General features: G+C 54.0%; 1 protein-coding gene across 1 annotated transcript; it reads right to left on the bottom strand.

Annotated features, from left to right (window-relative positions):
* Positions 1-4,540: 4,540 nt before the first annotated feature.
* Positions 4,541-17,445, bottom strand: LOC135983292 (RING finger protein 112-like). Its single transcript, XM_065594138.1, has 14 exons — positions 17,361-17,445; positions 16,679-16,785; positions 16,182-16,497; positions 15,475-15,690; positions 14,700-14,837; positions 14,420-14,524; positions 14,286-14,336; positions 12,746-12,802; positions 12,514-12,600; positions 12,220-12,349; positions 11,967-12,097; positions 11,338-11,391; positions 10,550-10,624; positions 4,541-9,540 (listed from the first exon to the last, which is right to left on the bottom strand). Exons 2-14 carry the CDS (start codon positions 16,699-16,701, stop codon positions 9,058-9,060), a joined length of 1,866 nt encoding a protein of 621 aa, XP_065450210.1. The 5' UTR covers positions 16,702-16,785; positions 17,361-17,445; the 3' UTR covers positions 4,541-9,057.
* Positions 17,446-17,838: the final 393 nt, after the last annotated feature.

Genomic DNA, 17,838 nt, shown 5'->3' with positions numbered 1-17,838 from the left:
CCTCCCTGTGCAATGCAAGTCCTGGTCACATGGAGCCCAGAGGGAAAGTCAAGGGTGGGGCAGGGACCAGGGTGAAGTGAATCGGGGCACGGTTTGGATCCTTTTGTCGCTCAGTTCAGCTGGGATAATGTGTCCATAAAGAAAGCCTCCTACTATGGTGGGACAAATCCCCTGCTTACGTGTGCATGGAGTCCACATTGGTGGCGGAGGACAAGAATCTTGGATTGGAGGGACAAGCTGAGACCCTAAGACTCAGAGAAACTGAGGAGTTCCTAGACCACCCTGTCTGGGAAACACCAGTAGCCCAGGTTTAAGGAAGAAAGGAGCTGGCCACCAAGGAACGGGAGAGAGAGAAAGTCAGAGAGGAGGCCTGGCAGCTCATAACCCCCACAGGCAAGAGGTCCCGGAGGCTTTCTACACAGTTGGAGATAGATGAGAATGGGCAGGTGGTGGCTGCCAAAGAGAAGAGGACCAGGAGGAATTGCTCACTGCTAGAAGTTTCAAATCAATTCTAAAATACCTCTCGAGATCCTGCTGGTCCAAGGGAATGGAGAGATGGACAAGAAGGCAGCTTGGCCCAAACTTTAAAGAAATCAAGCTCACCCACAAACAGTTCTCCAACTGGCCAAGGCAAGGCCGGATTAACTTTTTGTGGGCCTGGCGCCAAACATATTTGTGGGCCCCCCTAGGGAATGAAGGGGCCAGGGGCAAGAGCACAGCGGGCAGGGTGGATCTGATTTAAATCGTGATTTAAATCACGTGTCAGGAAGACTCAATTTAATCATGGTTTTCTAGACTTTTATGTTCTTGTTGGTTGTTATAACCGTAATACATATTCTTCACAACTCCGAGATAGATGTAGGTTTCATTTTTAGAAGGTACACACTATCCATTTTTAAACACTGATTTATTTTGAAAACTTTTCAGATGAGTTTTACAGCGATATCAGACAATGAATGATTGTTTGGTTATTTCATGTACCAAAGATAATTGAAGCAGATATTTATGAAGTCATTGGGGGGTGCAGTATCTCCAGTTCAACAGGATAATCATTAATATTTGGAGGATTTTCTTGCCAGGCTGTATTAGGAGGAGAACATCACCAGACAGACATTTAAATTGTTTTATTTAACTAAAACAACAACGTTAAGTATTCTGGAATTTTTTCTTCAGCAGCAAACATATAATATTTTAACAAAAAAAGCATATGTCCCTCGCTTCTCACATTAATCTCCAGACTTCTTCTCCTTGTCCAGATCTATTCCACCCCCAACAATCTTCTATTCATTGAACTTTTTGAAACTTTGCACTTTTAAAGAGAGGTAAGGGATTGACTCTGTGTACACACATTTGTAGAGGGACAATAGCGTTGAGGTCTGTTATTTCTCACCTCTATATATTATTTATTTATTTATTTAAAAACATTTTTGCTGTTAACAAGCATGTTACCTCTGGAGACACAAATGCACATTTTGAGACCTGCAAAACTAAGCATCTCTGCTGGTATCTTCTAGACTGAGCACTGGGTCCCATTGGGTAGGTAGAAAGATTAACCTAAATAATCTCTATAGAAGCCTGTGGAACCCCATAAAATTGGATCCCTAATCCATGAACTATTGGAACTCCTTTACAAAACTTTTCTTAAACATGACATTAATATATTGTCTCCTACTATAGAATTAGAATTTATAATCCCTATTCCATGATGAGATATAATGTATCTTAATTAAAACTATCTATTTTATTCTTTTTTTAAAAATGATTGATTGTTATCCCCCCTGACAGCGGGGCATGCGGGGGGAGAAGGATTGGTCCCCAGCTGGAGTGAGGCTGGGGCCAGGGGCAAGATGAGCACAGTGGGGCATGGGGGGAAGATTAGTCCCTGATGACTGGAGCAAGGCAGGAACCGGGGGCAGAAGCACAGCGGGGCGGGAGCTAAGGTTGGTCCCTGGAGCAAGGGAGGGGCCGGGGGTAGGGGGTAAACAGGGTCCACTGAGCCATCCTTGGGTTACTTACTCCTGCTTGGGTGGGTTTTCCTGACAATATATATTTTAAGGGGGTGTGGGTGCTCTGAATAATCAGATTTGGACACAGGATTGCAGACGAGGGCTTCCCAGAGGTCGTGTGATAGACAGAACAGAACGCTGTACAACAGCACTCAGAAATCCCGTCCAACCCATTCCCAGCCAGAAGGTTTCTCTTCTTTATACGGAAGCTACATTAGAGGAAATAGCTTTGCTTTCGGTGGATACAGACTCTCTGTCGACCGGCTGGGTGTCCCGTGTGCTCCTCTTCGGAGAACGTTGTGCTGCCCTCTCTCAACAAATGCCTCAGTCACCTCGTCAGCACAAAGATGGTGACATGACAATTTTCATTTTCTTTCAAAATCATTCTGTTTCTCTTCATTCTCCCACTTTTTAAATTAACCTCCTCCACTTCTCTCTCTCTCTCTGACACACACACACACACACACACACACACACACACACACACACACACACACACTTTTTGCGTATGAGAGAAAAGGAACATAATTTTGTAAAAACAAAAATTGTTTCATATGAGGTTTTATTTTTGTCAAAACAATTTTTTTGGACCAAAACAAACATTTTCAATTTGGCCCAAAAGCCCTTTTTTCTCCAAAAAATGTTTGACAAAAAGTTCTCAACCCGCTCTCAAATTATTTCTTGACATTTAGGATAGCGTTTGGCTGGCAAAGTACAAACCCATTGTGCCCTTAAATCATCTTAAGACTTCGCAGCCTAAAAATGTAAGTAGTTAAACAGAGTGTATCCCATAGAGCACTGGAGCAGAAGGGAATTACATGCAGAAAACAAGCCGTTGGTACCTGTCTGTGAGATAGATGTGGATTTTCCAACCCAACCTCTAGACCTAGATGGAGCTTTAGTTCCGCTGGGTTCCTCTACACTTGAGCTGATGCTGGGAGCAGCTGTACGGTTCTTATTAGATTTCGGCACAAGTTTCCTTCAAGGGTCTCAGGATGCGTCTTTGAGGGCAAGGCAGGTGACAAACTTTCATATTTAATAACACGAGGCCAATCAAGTTGAACCACTTCTCACTTTAGCTATCATCCTTTTTACAGTCCGAGAGAAATACGGGCTGACTCATGTAGTTTCATTCTTTGCAACAGGATACAGTCAACTCCCAATAATCACTTCACACCCGTCTGTCTGTAGTTGATAAACCAGTTTTATATTTTACCTAAAGCAGTGGGCTTTGCTTGAAGTGCTTGGGAGATCTGCTCCGGAACCAGAGCTGGTGCATGTCCTCTCCACATTGAGGGAGGGGTGGACTGGATAATGAACTCGCACCGGCCAGGTTTCTGAGCAGGGAAGACGTACAGCCCTGGGGAACTGGAGGGAGCCTCTTTATTGTTAGTTCATGAGTGAACTGGGAGAAGCATCCCTATAACTCAGCAGCGTGTGCCCTTGCCTGTGGATGTCTGTGAGTGCCGTATGTGACAGAGGTTTGTGACTTAGCAACAGCATCAGTGTGAGAGAAAGCCCCGGTTGGAGGGACTCAGCGGTACCCCAGTTCCAGGTTACAATCGAGGCACCCTCTCACACCAGGTGCTCTGCAAACCCCTCTGTATCCCACTGCAGGCTAGCCATTTACACACCTGATTCCATTACACTCCAGTGCCCAGTCACCTGCCTTCGGCACACCCACAATATGCGCCAATCTGCTGCCTCCATGGAAACAGAGCTCCCCTGCTCCACTTCAGTTCCATGCTCTCCTGCACACCTCGTCCTCAGGCAGGTTTTGTAAGGACCTGGGGACTAGAACCCAGGTCTGCAGAGCCTGGGGCAGCTGATATTCCCACAGTGCCACCGGGGGCCAGGCGGAGGCACAGCCAGGGAGCACTGTGGGAAGTTGGCACCACAGGAAGTCCCGCCCACAAGACCCAGCGTGACAGTACCCTGCCGCCCTCTGATTGGCCAGCTGCCCCTACTTAACCTGCAGGAGAGGGCCAGGAAATTGGCTGGGCAACCACAGACCTTCACCTGCTGCAATGCCAGAGTCCAGTTTGTCTCCCGCTCTCCGGTCTCGGGCTCCAGCCTGACTCTGAGCCCGACTCCGGTTTACGGGACCTGGCCGTGTGATTCCTCCAACTCCTGAATGGCGACACCCGTCCCTGGTGGGCAGGCCTCAGCCCCGCTGTGACGGCTAGACCAGACCACCTACGCCGCTGTCAGGATTCACATCTACACACTCTGAATTCTGGGGTACAGATGTGGGGACCTGCATGAAAGACCCCCTAAGCTTATCTTCTACCAGCTTAGGTTAAAAACTTCCCCAAGGCACAAATTCCTTTCCTTGTCCTTGGACAGTATTGCTGCCACCACGAAGTGATTTACACAAAAATTCAAGGGTCAGTTGGAATCCCTATTTCCCCAAAATATCCCCCCAAGCCTCTTCACCCCCTTTCCTGGGGAGACTTGAGAATAAAATACCAACCAATTGCTTTAGCAATGTGAGCACAGACCAGACCCTTTGGCTTCAGGACACTGAAAATCAATCGGGTTCTTAAAAGAAGAACTTTATTTATAAAGAAAAAAAAATCACACCTGCAAAATCAGGATGGAAGGTAACTTTACAGGGTAATAAAAAGATTTAAAAGAGAGAGGATTCCCCTCTGGACTCAGTTTCACAGTCACAAAAAGAGGAATAAAACTACCTCTGTAGCACAGGAAAATTCACAAGCTAAACCAAAGATAACCGAATGCATTTCCTTCCCTTGCTTACAATTTCTGTGGCTTTAGATGGATTATTCCAGGTATATTTTCAGGAGATGTTGTACCCGCTTGGCTTCTCCCTCCATCCGGAGAAGGAACAACAACAACAACAAACAAATCCTCCGCCAGATTTGAAAGTATTTTCTTTTCTTATTGGTCCTTCTGGTCAGGTGCCGACTAGGTTATTTGAACTACTTAATCCCTTACAGGTAAGGCAATTCAGTACAGTTGCCAAGGATACATAAATCCCCCCTATTCATGACAGTCCCCCTGTCCCTTACAGGTTTACAGTCAAATCAAATTGAAGTTCATTTAACAGAGCCTCAGATAGAGATTCAAATAAAAAGCAAGGAACAGGCTTTGGAAACCTGAGGTTACAGGTAAAAGGAAAACATCTAATGCCAGCTAGAGCCCGTCCTTCCTAACAAGTTCCTTTCCTGTCTGCTGAGGTGTCTCTCCCGCTGGTTGGTTCTCACAGCGCTTGTCCAGTCTGGGATCCCTTGTTCCCCCCACTGGCAGAGTCACTCCTCTGTAATGGGCCATTTCCTCTGCTCTGATCCAGTCACAAGCTATTGTCTCCGAGCCCAGGGGCCCCCTCGCCTGAGCATTCCCTTGGGGTCGGTTTGTCTCTGTAGATGGCCAGCCTGCATCTCGTCCAGCCAGCAAACAGAGGCTGAGTCCACGTGCATTGTTCTCACGTTGACGGGGTTGGCTCCCAGCCTCCCCCTGCCTCAGGTTTGACTCCCAGAAGATTCAGAACTCAATGTCCTACCTGGGACCTGGCTCTAAAACCGTTGCTCATACAAACATCTGGCAATAACCGTGACAAGCGGCTGCTTCCCAGCATTCGGCAGAGCCCACACATGACCCCCTTCGGTGAAATATTGAGAAGATGGCGGACACAGGGGCCATATGCCCACGTCTGTGCTACAATATTGAATCAAGTTTATGGTCTCAGGCTTATCTTCAAGGCACTTCATGTCCTGGGTCCACCGTGTCTGAAAGAGCTGAGAGATCCAGGATGAAGACCATGGTTGACCTGCTGGTCCAATGGAGTTCTCGACAATAAGGGTGAAGCTCATCGCTGTGGGAGACAGACGTTTCTCCGGGGCCTGGTCCACATAGTGGAATGACCTCCCCCAGGATCTAAGGACCATCCCAAACCTCCCTACCTTCCGCTCCGAGAGCCGGGTGCCTTTTTAGAGGTTGGGCCAAAGGCAGGGGTTGGATGTTAGATGGGTTAGTGGCAGGGTTGGAGGGTGGGAGTTAGAGGTAGGGCTAAAGGTGAGGGTTAGATTTATGGGTTAGATATGGGGGCTGCTTGGGTTAGGCAGGGTTAGGGTTCATGGCCAGCTGGCCAGACCAGCTACTTTGAGGTGTATATCACAGGCCCCCCAACACCCCCCAGCCGCCCCCACACCAAGCCAACAGCTAGAATTAGACCCAAACATTACAGCCCTCAGGAGACTGAACTGTCATGTGCCACAGGCAGAGAACAGGAGGAACTGAGGTGCACCATGACCACGGCCCCTGCAAAGGCAGGGAATTGATTTAAGTGACACATACCCAGTCGGGGGTTAAGGTTATGAGGCGCTGTTAAGGGTTAGGGTTTCCTCTGCAGCTGGGATCAGGGTTCTCTCATGCCAGGCACCAGACAGACCCCTATGAGAACCACAGTTAGTTTAGGGGAAGCTAATGGCTTTCCTCAGCGGCTTGGCTGGTACCAGCCAAAGATTCTCTATGGTTCCGGCCCAAGTTGCTGATTGAAAAAAAAAAAAAAAAAGACCCAGTGTGCTTTCTAGCCATTTTGTTACAAGTAAAACAACAACCCTGAATACAAAATCAAGAAAACAGATCGCTAAGACCAAGCCAGTACAAACTCTACCCAACTGACTCGGCCATTCTCCAGTGGAGGTGAAAATAAGATCAAGTAATCAAATTAGCAGCAGCAATATTAGAATCAAGTCATCAACGCAGTCAAATCACCAAAGACAAGAGTGTGATGGGGAGTAAAAATGGGAAATGTCATGTTGGGTGTATTAACTGGAAGGTCGTATGTAAGACACAGGAGGTAATTGTCCCGCTCTACTCAGCACTGGTGAGGCTTCGGCTCACATCCTATTTCCAGTTTTCATCACTGCATTTCCTTGAATCTATTTCCCCATGTTAAGTATCCTCACACCTTCTTCTCAAACTGTCTTAAATGGGCTATCTTGATGATCACTACAAAGGTTATTTTCTCCTGCTGACAATAGCTCATCTTAATTAATTAGCCTCTTAGAGTTGGTAGGACAACTCCCACCTTTTCATGTTCTCTGTATTATATATATCTCCTCACTATATGTTCCATTCTATGCATCCAGTGAAGTGGACTGTAGCCCACAAAAGCTTATGCTCAAATAAATGTGTTAGTCTCTAAGGTGCCACAAGTACTCCTGTTCGTTTAATGGCTAATCTGTTTCCCCTTCTGTGTCCGCCCCTCCCCCCCCCCGCAACCACAGGAATACACGTTAACAAAGCACTTCCGATAAGCAACAGCTGTATCTTCCCCTAACCAAATTAGAGCTGATGGTTTCTGTGGAGATTTGTCCCAAAACTAGGAACTCGCCATTCAAGGTTTGATGAGTCAGAACTTCACAGTTATTTACTGTGGGAGATTTCTCTTTAGCACTCCCCAGGGCGGTCATTTACAGGTGCTCACAGACACATACACGCACTCATCCGTACATTGACACCCTAACCCAGTGCCCCAAATATCTTTCCTCCTGTTGCGCACAAAGGAAATTGCTTAAATGCTTCCATTGCTCTGAGACTGTCCTGCACCCAGGACCCGTTGACTGGCCACCTTCCAGCAGAACCACTTTGCAGACCATAGTCTCAAGTGACTTCTGCTTTGTCTTGCTCTGTCCCGAGAGGTGCAGCCTCTGAAAACCCGCAGCCCTGATATCAGGTTTCCAAGGAGTTCTTAGGGAGATAGGACTCAACAAAGAGCAGGTTAAAGGGTGACTAGACCCCAGTCCATACATAACCACCTGGGGAACAAATATTTGACAATAGGTCCTTCGGTCTAGCACAGAAAAGTGTAGACTAAACTCAGACTGGAAGTAAGGCAGACATTTTTAACAGTGAGAACAATTGGAACAGATTCTCCATCACTGGCCATTGTTATCCAGGCCCTGGAATCTGTGAGGGGAAGGGGCGCTCCCGACTCACCAAGCCCAGGCCAGGATGGAGCTGACCCCCTACCTCATGCTACAGCGGTCTATCGGATCATAGGCACCAGCGGAGGCTGGGGTGGAACAGCTGGAGAGTCCCGTTAGCCCGAGACCCCATTGATTGGAAATCCCCAAGCCCAAGTCCTGCCCTTTCACCAGCGCTGAAGGGTCGGAGCTGAGACTTCCTGTGGAGTTGGCCAGACAGTGTCCCCTGCTCAACGTGCATTGATGGGTGTGGAACCAATTCCCTTTAGCTTCGGATGGTTTTATAGCCCTCCCCCGGAATAAAGAAGGATGCTGGTTTCTTGGATAGTGTTTTCTCTCAGTAGAGCTCAAACCCCTCACCATCTTTCAGTGCATTATTACCCTCATTATACAGATGGGAAACTGAGGCATGGAGAAACTAAGGGACTTGGCCAAGGTCACAGAGGAAGTCCATGGTAGAGCAAGAAACCCACGTCTCCCTGTGCCGTCTCCCCTGGACACGTCTTCCCGCTCAGAGGGGCAACTGGAGATCTATCCCCCAGGAGCGGACCACAGGACTGTTCATATAGGAAGTAAGCCAGGCGCCCATTGTCACCCCCAGTGGGCGATCTCAGGACAGGACCATCGGCCGGGCATTTCCAAGCGCTTCGCGTTGCAGCCGGAGTGGCCCTGCAATGTCAGAGGAAGGCAGAGCGAGGACCGAGGGCTGGAAGTTAAAGTCAGACAAACTCCAATCGGAAATGAGGCACCGGATTTTTCACAGCGTGGGTGATTCACCAGTGGGAAAGCGGTGGGGTCTCCATCTCTTCTGGCTTCCGAGCCAGACTGGCCGCCTTTCCGGGAGATGATTTAGTCCAAGGGGAGATATCGGGCCCAACGCAGGGGGAAGTGGGTGGCGTTCTCCAGCCTGGGTGGCACAGCAGGCCAGACGAGAGGATCTAAATGTCCCTTCTTAGAATCTGTGGGCGATGGCTCCCTGCTCTGGGGTGGCTTCTGGGGGACGTATCTGGGCTATGCTGCAGCCCCGTCACCCCATTCGTCAGCCCAGATTGGGGGGAGGGGGAGACACCGATCAGATTGGGGGGAGGGGGAGACACCGATCAGATCAGGGGTTTGTCGTCAGATAGATCCTCAGTTCCGTCCCCCTCCTCCCTCCCACCACCAGCGGCCTCAGCCCTCTGCCTATCCCTCCGGGCGACGTTCCCACCCACGCCCCCGCCCACGCCTCCACCCACGGTGATACCGGCCGCGGTGCACGTCCCAGCCCAAATGGCCTCGGCAGTGGCGGCAGCAGCGGCGATCCCGGCACTGACAGCTCCGCCCACCGGTCCCAGGACCACCATCCCCACGCCTGCCAAAATGGCAAATTTCATAAAGCGCTTCCCGTAGATCTCCAGGAAGGTCTCAGCCTCCCGCGTCAGCTCCTCCTCCAGCTCTGTCAGCCGGGCCTCTGTCTCCGGCGCCGGCTCCCGCATGTCAGTCCGGCACCGCCACAGCAAGTGCCCGCGCCGCTCCGCCAACAGCTCCACCATCTTGCTCGGCCGCACCTTCAGGCAGTCGATCATGTTCCGGGAGTCGCCGTCCTGTGCCCGCCGGGAGAGGAGACGGCCAAGAGCATTAGAAAGGGAAAGCGCAGCACAGACCCCACCCACCCAACCGAGATGGGGGCCCCCCTCGCGCCAGGCACAGCACACACCGGGACCGAGATGGGGGCCCCCCTCGCGCCAGGCACAGCACACACCGGGACCGAGATGGGGGCCCCCTCACGCCAGGCACAGCACACACCGGGACTGAGATGGGGGCCCCCCTCGCGCCAGGCACAGCACACACCGGGACCGAGATGGGGGCCCCCCTCGCGCCAGGCACAGCACACACCGGGACTGAGATGGGGGCCCCCCTCGCGCCAGGCACAGCACACACCGGGACCGAGATGGGGGCCCCCCTCGCGCCAGGCACAGCACACACCGGGACTGAGATGGGGCCACCCTCTCACGCCAGGCACAGCACACACCGGGACCGAGATGGGGGCCCCCCTCGCGCCAGGCACAGCACACACCGGGACTGAGATGGGGGACACCCTCGCACAAGGCACAGCACCGACCTGGGCTGAGGTTCCACCCTCGCGCTGGGGGGAACCCAGACTGACATGGTGGGCCCCCCTCACGCTGGGTCCGGCACACAAACTCAGTGAGAGACCATCCCTGCCCCAAAAAGCTCACAGGCTAAAACCCCCGAATGCAGGATCATTCTCCCCCTTTGCTAGATGGGGAAACTGAGGTCCAGAGAGACTCTGTGACTCACCCAGTGGAGTCTGCAGCATTGCAGTGGACAAAATCCAGGAGTTCCTAGTCCTGGTCCAGTCCATTAACCACCTGGGCCATGACTCCTCCACTACTGCAGAAGGCCACAGGGTAAACGTATCCGCCCCCACAACCCTGGTGCAGGAGTTTGAGCCTCTCATCTCCAGCTCCCAGGGTGGCTATAGCGATACGAGGTCCCGTCTCCTACCCCCAAGCCCACAGCCAGTGGCATTCGCTGGGATGGTTCCCTGGGGTTCCCCTGGCTGCGGCACAGACACCCCCCCAGACTCACCTTCTCCTTCAGGAAAAGAGCGTGGTCTGCGCTGGCCGTGTCCAGGACTCTCTGGTTGTGGAAGGTGATGGCCATCTGCACAGGGAGGACAAGGCTGGGGTCAGCCACAGTTTATGGGGCCCTGTCTCCACCTAGCGACTGCTGCTTCCACCACAGCAACCTCATGTAACAGAGCGACGCCACTAGCCAGTGTGAAACTACAACTCCCATGAGCCACTGCGGCAGCTCTGCCTGACGCCAGGCACCCAAACTACAAGCCCCATGATGCTCCACAGCCACGAACTCCCATGATGCATCATCTCCCTCCTCTGTGGTGCATCATGGGAGCTGAAGTCTGACCAGAATTGATTTATGGGAAGAAAAGGGAGCAGGCAGAGCCAAGCTATAATTCCCATGAGACACCACAGTGGCATTTCCAAATCGAAGTATTTCGGCTTTTGATATTTCGCCGATAACTAAAATTTAGCTGCGTGGGGAAAAAAAACAAACATACTCCTGAGATGCACCCACCTCTGGGTCGGAGCATCTGGGAACAGCCACACACAACACTGCAGAGGGATGGCTCACCCAGTGCTGAGATGCAGCCACTTCTGGGGTGGGGCAGCTGGGGAATAGCCTCACAGCAACCCCACACGGGGATGACTTGCCAGACATGAGATGCAGCCACCTTTCAGGTGAGGCAGCAGCAGTAAGACAAAAGTAAGAAGCAGTTTTACATCGGAAGTGAATTCAGGAGGTGGGACACACCCCTAGATCAGGTCAGAGGCAGAGACAGGCAGAGAAGGTACCTGAGCGGGAGAGGAGAAGCCACAGTGATGTTTCTTCATCAGATCAGAGAATTTCTGCAAAGAAAGCACAAGAAATCACAACGCAGACTCCACAGGGCTTAGAAAACCGTGAACATGGGGATGGTTCGCCCGGCACTGAGATGCAGCCACCTCTGGGGCAGGGCAGCTGGGGAACGGCCATAAGACAACGGTGGGAATCAGTTTGGCGGGGAAATGAAGAACTTCCCTGGATGATGTAGGAAGGCTCAGTAGAACCATCCAAGCTGGGATTCTGCTAGGATATAAATACAACCCTAATTCTTAATTAACAGAAATTCAGCAAAAAGGGCTAAGCCCACTCCCTGCAGCACAGCGCCCCCTAGTGCCACCAGGGGTACTGGGTACAGCCCTGACTGCTGGGGAGAGCGTCCCTACAGAACCCCACCCCACTCCCTGCAGCACAGCGCCCCCTAGTGCCACCAGGGGTACTGGGTACAGCCCTGACTGCTGGGGAGAGCGTCCCTACAGAACCCCACCCCGCTCCCTGCAGCGCAGCCCCCTTAGTGCCACATGGGGGCATGGGGCCAGCACTGACAGCCAGGGTAAAGCGCCCCCTACTGAGACCCCATCCCCAGCTGGCCAGTCCCCACCTTTATGCCAGCAGCAAGATGTGTCCCGGTCAGCAGCGCCCCATGCCGGTCTCTCCACGCGTGTTGACCGGCCGAGCCCACCAGGGTGGTGACATACTCCCTCAGGCTGTCCCGGAAATCCTCATCCATGTCTGCGAAGGGGAGGGACATGGCAATGAACCCGGAGCCGGAGCATCCCAACATGGCCCGTTCCCCGGCAGAAACAGAGATGCCCCATCGCGCAGGCTCAGAGCCGCTGTCCCGCGTCCGTTACCTCTCAGGCTTCCCTGGCTCCCAGTCATGATCCGCCTGCCAGGAAAGGGCATCAGGTAACAGCGGCTGCTGCTTCTGCTCAGCGCTTCCAGGGCCTTGGGGTGTTTGCAAGGGGACCTCGCTGCCAGCATCTGCCGGAGCCAGGGGAAATCAGCAAAGTGAGACATCAACAGAGGGAAATACCCCGGGACCCATTCCCGGCTCCCCAGAGCCAGCCAGGCCCTTGCCCTGGGGCCGGATCAGAGCCAACACCCCCCAGAGGGGAAAGGCCCCACGTCCCATTCCCCACACTCACCTGTCGGACGTCTCTCAGATGCTCCTTCCCACCGTCAGTTCCAAGGACCGTGGAGTTGCTCCAATCCCGCACCAGCAGGTCTAGGTGCTGCAGGGGAGACGGGATGATGTCAGGAGGGGAAGGCTGAACCCCTCGGGTGTGGGGCAGGAGGTGGCTGGGGCAGGAACATCCCATGCAGTGGGGTGAGGGGGTTGCATGGGGCACGGTGGGGGGGGGGGAAATGTCATCTCACCTGAATGGACTCCAGCCCGTATTCCTTTCCCACCTCTTCGGCCATGTGCAGAAACATCTGCAGAGCAGAGAGAGCAGGGGGGTGAGTCTGGGGCTGGGATCTCTGGGGCGGGGAGGCAGCGTGTGCCCTGGGGGTGGGTGGGAGTGGAAATCTTACCAACAAACAGCCCCCCACACACACACACACAGACACACAAGCTGCAACTCCAGCTTGGTCTCGGTCTGTTACCAGGGTCCCACGGCTTTCCCCCTGTGGTGCAGAGACACCTAGTGGCCAAAGAGCAGAACTGCAGGTCAAGGTTCCCCGCTCCCCTGCCCCATGCCAGGGGCTCTGTTTGCCCCCCATGCCCACCAACGGTAGGAACAGAATAGACCAAGATACCAAATACTGAGACGTTCCCAGAGTCCTGGCAACACCCATGTTCTCAGTAAGCCTGGAGCTCAGGCAGGGGCGAGCTCTAGCCCCTGCACCAGCACACAAGCTGGGCCCTGCTGAATACAGCCCCAAGACTCCTGGGTTCTCGCCCCAGCTCTGGGAGGGGAGTGGGGTCTAGTGGGTTAGAGCAGGAGCGGGGCTGGGAGCCAGGACTCCTGGATTCTATCTCTGGCTGTTCCACAGTCTCCCCATTGACCTCAGCAAGTCACTGATTCTCTCTGGGCCTCAGTTTCCCCAGCTGTAGAATGGGCGGGCTACCCCATTGGGGCTGTGTCATGAACATACAGCTAAGGGTAGCATAAAATCCCTCCTTTACCTCTAAAGGGTTAAGAAGCTCAAATAACCTGGTTGGCACCTGACCAAAAGGACCAATAAGGGGAGAAGATACTTTCAAATCTGTGGGGGAAGGTTTTTGTTTTGTCTCTCTCTGTGTGTTCTCTCCAGGTCAGCGAGGAATCAGGACAGGAAAAATACATCTCCTAACGCCAGATCTAAACTAAGCATCTAAGATTACAAATTGTAAGTAATAGGAAGGAAATGCGTTAGATTACCTTTGTTTTAGCTTGTGAATTGCCCCTATGCTAAGAGGGAGGTTTATTTCTGGTTTTTTGTAACTTTAAAGTTTTGCCTAGAGGGGAAATCCTCTGTGTTTTGAATCTTATTACCCTGTAAAATTACTTTCTGTCCTGATTTTACAGAGGTGCTTCTTTTACTTTTTTCTTTATAACAAAGTTCTGTTTTTTCAAGTGTCCTAAAAACCCAAGGGTCTGGTCTGTGCTCACCTTGTTAACCTATTCGGTTGGTATATGATTCTCAAGCCTCTCCAGGAAGGGGAATGAAGGGGCTTGGGGGGATATTCTGGGGAAACAGGAACTCCAAGTGGTCCTTTTCCTTAATCTTTGTCTAACTCACTTGGTGGTGGCAGCAATACCCATCCAAAGACAAGGAAGGATTTGTGCCTTGGGGAAGTTTTTAACCTAAGCTAGTAGAAATAAGCTTAGGGGGGTCTTTCATGCGGGTCCCCACAGCTGTACCCCAGAGTGGAGAGGGAACCCTGAGAGGCTGTCTGAGAACGGCGCCACATCCTGCCCTCTCCCTGCTTCACCTCCAGATATGCTAGATCAGGGTCCTTTATCTGGCTGGAAACATTCAGGATCTGCAAGTAATCAGAGAGGACAGGGTTAGATACAGAAACCAGCACGACCCTCCCCCCACAGCACAGCGCCCCCTAGTGCCAACCTGGTAGGAGCCAAGCAGCATGGAGACGGCGGAGAGTTTGACGCTGGTCTCTGTGTCTCTGAGAATGTCCATGGAGCCCTCGGTGTCGACCAGCAGCACGGCCACCTGGGGGGGAGCCACAGGCCGGGGTCACAAGCGAGTTCCCCATTCTGTCCCCCGGATGCCCCAGCACTGGGTTCCCTGCCTCCCCTCCCAGGCCTCTGTCGGCTCTGCTCCCCCAAGTAGAGATCTGCTGGGGTCACTCATCTCCCCACCCCATTTTCCCGCCCTTCCCACTCACCTTCCCCCACTCGGTGGGGACCCAGAAGGGCTGACTCCACGCCCACACCCCCTTGGTGACGCTGCGGGCGCCAACTCGCCACTCGAACCCCTCCAGGGGCTCCTCCTCCCGGCCCATCCAGGATCCATCCTTCACTTCCTGGGGGCAGGGAGACACAGGGGGAGGGACAATTAATGCAGGGGGGCAGGGGGACTGTGGGTATTTTATTAGCAGGCAGGTAGTGTGGGGACCGGCGCGTTGGAAACATCTGGCCCAGGGTGGGACTGGCAGACTCAGGCTAAGACAGACACCCAGACAAGCTCGGTGAGGTCTAAACAAACACTCTTGACACAGACACACAGACGAGGGTCTAGACGGACACACAGACGAGGGTCTAGACGGACACACAGCTCCCCACTCCCCTGACACAGCTGACCGGATGTGGCCAGGGGACAAAGGAAACAGATCTGTGCTGGTCTGAGCCCCACCAGCAGGGGGCAGCAGTTCATACCACTGGTCGGACAGCATGAGATGGGGAGGGGTGAGGTACCAGCCACCCTAGGGCTCCCATCCCCATGCACTGCCCTGTGGGAGGGGAGTGGGGGCTGGTGGGTTAGGGCAGCGGGGGCCGGGAGCCAGGATTCCTGGGTTTTATCTGAGCTCTGGGAAGGGAGTGGGGTCTAGTGGGTTAGAGCAGGGGGAGCTGAGAGCCCGGACTCCTGGGTTCTCTCCCCAGCTCTGGGAGGGGATCAGGGCTGCACTCACTCACACACACTGCACTCCCATTCACACTCACCGGGCTCCGGAGCCGGCGCAGCAGGTAGTTCAGCAGGAAGGATTTGCCCCGGCGCTGCTCCCCGATGATGGACACCAGGCAGACGGGGGCGTTCCCCACCCCACCCTGCTCCAGGCAGCGGCTCAGGGCCTCCTCGTCCAGGGTCAGGCCCCCTTTGTCATCCAGACGCACCAGCTGCACCGGGCGCCCTGATCCCAGCTGAGCCCCCAGCCCCTGCTGCAGGGACAGAGCAGGGTCAGAGCTGGGACCCCACCTCTGAGATGGTGAGTCCCCTGTCCCCTGGATCAGAGCCCAGTACCCCATTCCCATCCCCTGAACCAACCAGTCCCGCCCTGGGCCAGATCCAAGCCAGTGCCCCCTAGAGGGGAAAGGCCCCATGTCCCATCCTCTCCCCCCCACACCCAACCTTCCAGCCAGCTAGTCCACTCACCGGGGTCCCCTGTATGGAGTCACAGGCTGTTTGCTTGGGGGTTAATTTCTTATCAGGAGGTCTGAGCCCTGAGGTCCAGCTCCCCCCTTATCAGCCCAGGGACCTGACCAGTTGCTAAAGGGACACAGGAATCCCGTTAGCCGGCCTTCCCTCTGACCCCAGGGCCCCAGCGTGGAGTTAGGAGACACTGTGCTGCAGGGAGTGGCCGTGCAGCTGTTCCCTGGCTGCCCCACCCCAGAGGTGGCTGCATCTCTGGACCAGCCATGGCTGCACCCACCTCAGGGCTCACTGTCCCTGTTGCTGTCAGCGTCTCTTCGCGTGGCAGGTCTCTGATTTTCTCCACCAGGCTTTTGACGCGTGTGTCTGGGATCATCCTGTCCCTGGAGCAGGGAGCTCGGCACTCGGGGCACTGGGATCCCCAGGCTGAGACCCCGCTCCAGTGAGCAGAGAGGCAGCCCCGGCAGAAGTTGTGGCCGCACTCGATGGAGACGGGGTTGTCCAAGATGTCCAGGCAGATGGAGCAGGTGACGTCCTCCTGGAGTCGCTTCACCATCCCCTCTGGAGTTGGCTTTGAGGAGGGGGGTGGGATTGGCCTGTGAGACACACAGCAGGGGGCCTGTGAGCCAGGACTCCTGGGTTCTATCCCAGCTCTAGGACGGGAGGGGAGGGGAGTCTAGGAGGTAGAGCACGAGGGGCTGGGAGCCAGGATTCGTGGACTCTAGCCCCAGCTCTGGAGTAGGTTACACCTGAATTGGGTGAGACTGGAGCACTTACCCTTTATTATTTGCATTTCCCATAACGCAGCAGGTGACAGTCTGGGCTCCAGTTGCCCGAACTCCCCTCCTCCTGGGCTCCGGCTAAAGCCAAACTCTGCTGGAGAACTGAGACAACAGGACATGAATGGATTAACCCCCTCACACCCCCTGTGCTCAAACAGGAGGGCTGGCAGAGGGGGAAACTGTTTAGGTCTGGAAAGCTGTAATACTAGGGAGCCCGGACCCCTGGGTTCTCTCCCCAGCTCTGGGAGGGGAGGGGGTTAGAACAGGGAGGGAGGGGAGCTGAGAGCTGGAACCCCTGGGCTCTGGGTGCAGTGGGGCTGTGGCATGAGGCGCTGGCCAAAGAGGGTTTGCTCATTTCTTGGGGTGCTAGTGGGGATGGGGCGTGTCCCCAGCACTGGGGAACTCAGAGCTCAAGATGTGGAGCGGGGCTGCGCTGGTTGGGCTGGGGCCGGGACCAAGCCACAGTCTGGGGAGTGGCTGGGAAGTCCCTTAGGTGCCTCCCAGAGGCTACTGGTGTCCCTGGTTTGAAACCAGCAATTCAAATCTCAGGTGGGTTGTCTGGGTGGGCAGAAGAGAGGGGAGGGGGCAGGGTACGACTGTCCCCACTGGAAGGGGGATAGACTGGAAGGGATAATTCTGCCCCCAGGAATGGTAGTTCCCTCCCCCCCATCCATTACCTGTCCCACAGCTCGCTCTGTCAGTGTCCAAGTACAATTTTCTGCTGGAGAAATGAAAGTAAAACATAAGGTCGTTTCTATTTCCTCCTGCCCGGCAGTGGGGCTCTGACACCAAAGGAGATTGGCTACCAGGGCGTGGGAGGGGTGTAGCTGGAGGGGAGGATATTAATAGCCACTGGTAGATGGGGCTGGGAGGGGAGCCAGGACTCCTGGGTTCTCTCCCTAGCTCTGGGAGGGGAGTGGGGTCTAGTGGCTAGAGCGGGAATGCCTGGGAGCCAGGACCCCTGGGTTCTCTCCTGAGCTCTGGGAGGGGAGTGGGGTCTAGTGGTTAGAGCGGGAACGGCGGGAGCCAGGACTCCTGGGTTCTCTCCCCAGCTCTGGGAGGGGAGTGAGGTCTAGGGGTTAGAACAGGAGGGACGGGGGGCCAGGACTCCTGGGTTCTGTCCCCAGCTCTGGGAGGGAAGTGAGGTCTAGTGGG

Source organism: Chrysemys picta, chromosome 4 (assembly GCF_011386835.1).
Source record: "Chrysemys picta bellii isolate R12L10 chromosome 4, ASM1138683v2, whole genome shotgun sequence".
Taxonomy (NCBI): Eukaryota; Metazoa; Chordata; order Testudines; family Emydidae; genus Chrysemys; species Chrysemys picta.
This window is presented reverse-complemented; position numbering and strand designations above follow the sequence as displayed.